Here is a 2,753-nt window from a genome sequence, read left to right as displayed (position 1 = left end):
TCTCGATTTTACTGATTTTTGAGTAAAAGATATTCAAAAACAAAAAAAAACAAAATTTAGTCGAAAATAATATCATTTTCAATTTTGCAAACAAAGCATGTTTTTTACAAAATTTCTGTAAAATTTAAGCAAAAAATTCCCAAAAGTCAAAAATTATATATTGTTTGTTTTTTTCAAGTGTTTTTGAACATTTTTAAGATAAAAACGCATTGATTTCGCAAAACGCAATTATTTCGCAAAAATTCTTTAAGAACAAACTTACGAAAAATGAAATAAAAAAAATTCTGAAAAAGTTTTCTATAATTGGCTCTACAACTAACAATTTATTTTGCAAGAACTTGTCAAAACACGCCTAACAATCAAAAAAACAAATCAAAATTAATGATATTTTCTTTGTTTCACTTAATTTAACTAGTTTTTCAGTAAAAAGTAATCAAAAATAAGCAGAAAAATCGGAAAATTTGATCGAAAACTAATTTTTTTAAACTTGTAAACACGTTTTCCAACCAAAATTTTACGTTTTTTGTAAGATTTTTCTAAAACAAACCAAAAAAATAACACATTGAATAAAAAACATCAAATAATTTTTGCCTTTTTCCAGTGTTTTAGCACATTTTTCAGCTGAAATTTTATCAAATTGGGTTAAAAATAGCATATTTTTGCTTTTTTCAAGTGGTTAAGAGCGTTTTAAGATAAAAACAAATTTTAACAACAAATTTTTCTAAAATTACCAAATTATGGACATTATTTTAGCTTGTTTCACTCAGTTTAGTTCATTTTTGAACTTTTTTGCAGGATATGTCAAAAACAAAAATACATCTAAGTTGATGTTATTTGGTTTGTTTCATTCGATTTAGGTCTTTTTAAGTGAAATTTTATCAAAAAAATAAGACGAAAAATACAAAATTTGGTCGAAAATGGTGTTAATTGCAATATTTTGCTAAAACAAACCAAAAAAAAACATCGAATCAAGTCATTATTTTTGCCTTTATCAAGTGTTTTAGCATGTTTTTCAAGTAAAAACGTAAATATCGGGTGACTGTAAATGATTTGGTGTCAAATTTAAAATTTAATTTGGCAACCTTGACTGTCAAATTCAAACGTCAAACTTTTATAGGCAATTGTCATTGATTTGCGACGGACGACTGCTGATTTAGCCGTGACCTGAAATATTTTGATATAACAAATTTAGAAGGATTACCACTAATTCAGTGTTGCCAATAGAAAAACGTGAATCTTCGACATTATTAAAAAAATAAATAAATTAAAGATGCATTTAACCTACTTGATGCACATTAATATGAAAATTGTTTATGAATAATTTTTAATTTAATTTTTTAGTTGCGTCCAAAACATGTTGCGAGACCTTCATGTCGAAAATCTCCACACCCACGAAGACTGTAAAGCCTATTTGGGTAAAATGTTTCGTGTGAAATTCTACGAGTGTCCTGATTGGTTCACCGACTCTGAAATCGCAGATTTCATCCTGAAAAAATGCGTTTTAATTCACCTCGAAAAACCCGAAGACAAATTCAATATGTTGGTTTTAATGTGTCAGAAACTCTTTTTGTTTGCACAGGACAAGTGCAAGCCTGAGGGGGCCGACGCAGTAATGATGCAAGAACTCTTACTCGGGGGGCACCTCTACTTGCAACTGCTCAAAGAGCGTTTACAGGGCTGGTTATTCGGTCTCAAATCGAACATTTTGAAACGTAGTGTTACAATTTCGGGTCATTTGACCCAAAACACCATCCTCCAAGCGGCGAAACGCTCCGGGGGGCTCGAGCATGCCTTTGAGTTGTTCCTCGCCACGGGAAATGTCAATTCTACTTCCGGTTTGGGGCTCATGCAGGACAAAGGCTTGACAATAGTCGCTGAGAATATAAATCGGATGCGTTACATGTCTCATTTCAAAGCCGTCCATCGGGGGGCCTTCTTCCAGGAGATGCGAACCACGGAGGTGAGACAGTTGTTGCCCGACGCGTGGGGCTTCATCTGTCCGGTGCACACCCCCGATGGGGCCCCCTGTGGGCTCTTGAACCACTTGACGTCGAATTGTTCCGTTACGGATGTCCCCGATGCGAAAAAAGTCGAAAATATTCCGATTATTTTGACGAGATTGGGAATGGTGGCTTTGAAATATGTGACAAATTTGAGGTTTGAGGAGAATTATGTTGTGGTGCTTGATGGGAGGGTTTTGGGGTATGTGAGGAGGGATTTAGGACCGAAGTTGGTTGAACAATTGAGGTTGTGTAAGATTAAAGGGGAGGAGGTACCAAATACGCTTGAGATTGTTTTGGTTCCGTTGTTGAAGGTTACGGCACAGTTTCCGGGGCTGTTTTTGTTTACAGGACCGGCTCGTATGATGCGACCGTTGTTGAATTTGAAAACGAAGGAAGTGGAGTTTGTGGGGACCTTTGAGCAGGTTTATATGGATATTTGTGTCTCCCCAGATGAGTATTACAAAGGTAGGAAGGAATGAAAATTTTATTATTTTTATCATTTTTATTTCTATCAATTTTAAGTCGGTAAAATGCTTGAATTATGGTTAAAAAACAAAACATATCAGGGCCGTAATGAACAATTTTCTGATTCAAATGGTTCCAAAAAATTCAAAATTCATTGTTCGATCGTTAACCGATTTTAAAAATCAACCAATCAGAATACGTATTAGATTTTTCGACAAGAAAAATTAAAATAATAAAAAAATGTTTCAAAAATCTGACTTATTTCTCTGTTAAATGTTTTTTTTT

The 2,753-nt window shown here is 33.6% G+C and overlaps 1 protein-coding gene across 1 annotated transcript in view; it reads left to right on the top strand.

Moving 5' to 3' along the window:
- LOC123016428 (DNA-directed RNA polymerase I subunit RPA2) overlaps positions 1-2,753 on the top strand; it is a 14,065-nt gene that overhangs the window by 2,234 nt on the left and 9,078 nt on the right. The window contains exon 5 of the mRNA XM_044416819.1: positions 1,342-2,468. Within this exon, the coding sequence (XP_044272754.1) occupies positions 1,342-2,468 (1,127 nt within the window). The remainder of the gene's footprint in view (positions 1-1,341; positions 2,469-2,753) is intronic.

This window comes from Tribolium madens, unplaced genomic scaffold, assembly GCF_015345945.1.
Source record: "Tribolium madens isolate multiple individuals breed KSU strain unplaced genomic scaffold, Tmad_KSU_1.1 Scaffold_1;HRSCAF=32;Tcas5.2_LG8, whole genome shotgun sequence".
In the NCBI taxonomy this organism is placed as follows: domain Eukaryota; kingdom Metazoa; phylum Arthropoda; class Insecta; order Coleoptera; family Tenebrionidae; genus Tribolium; species Tribolium madens.
This window is presented reverse-complemented; position numbering and strand designations above follow the sequence as displayed.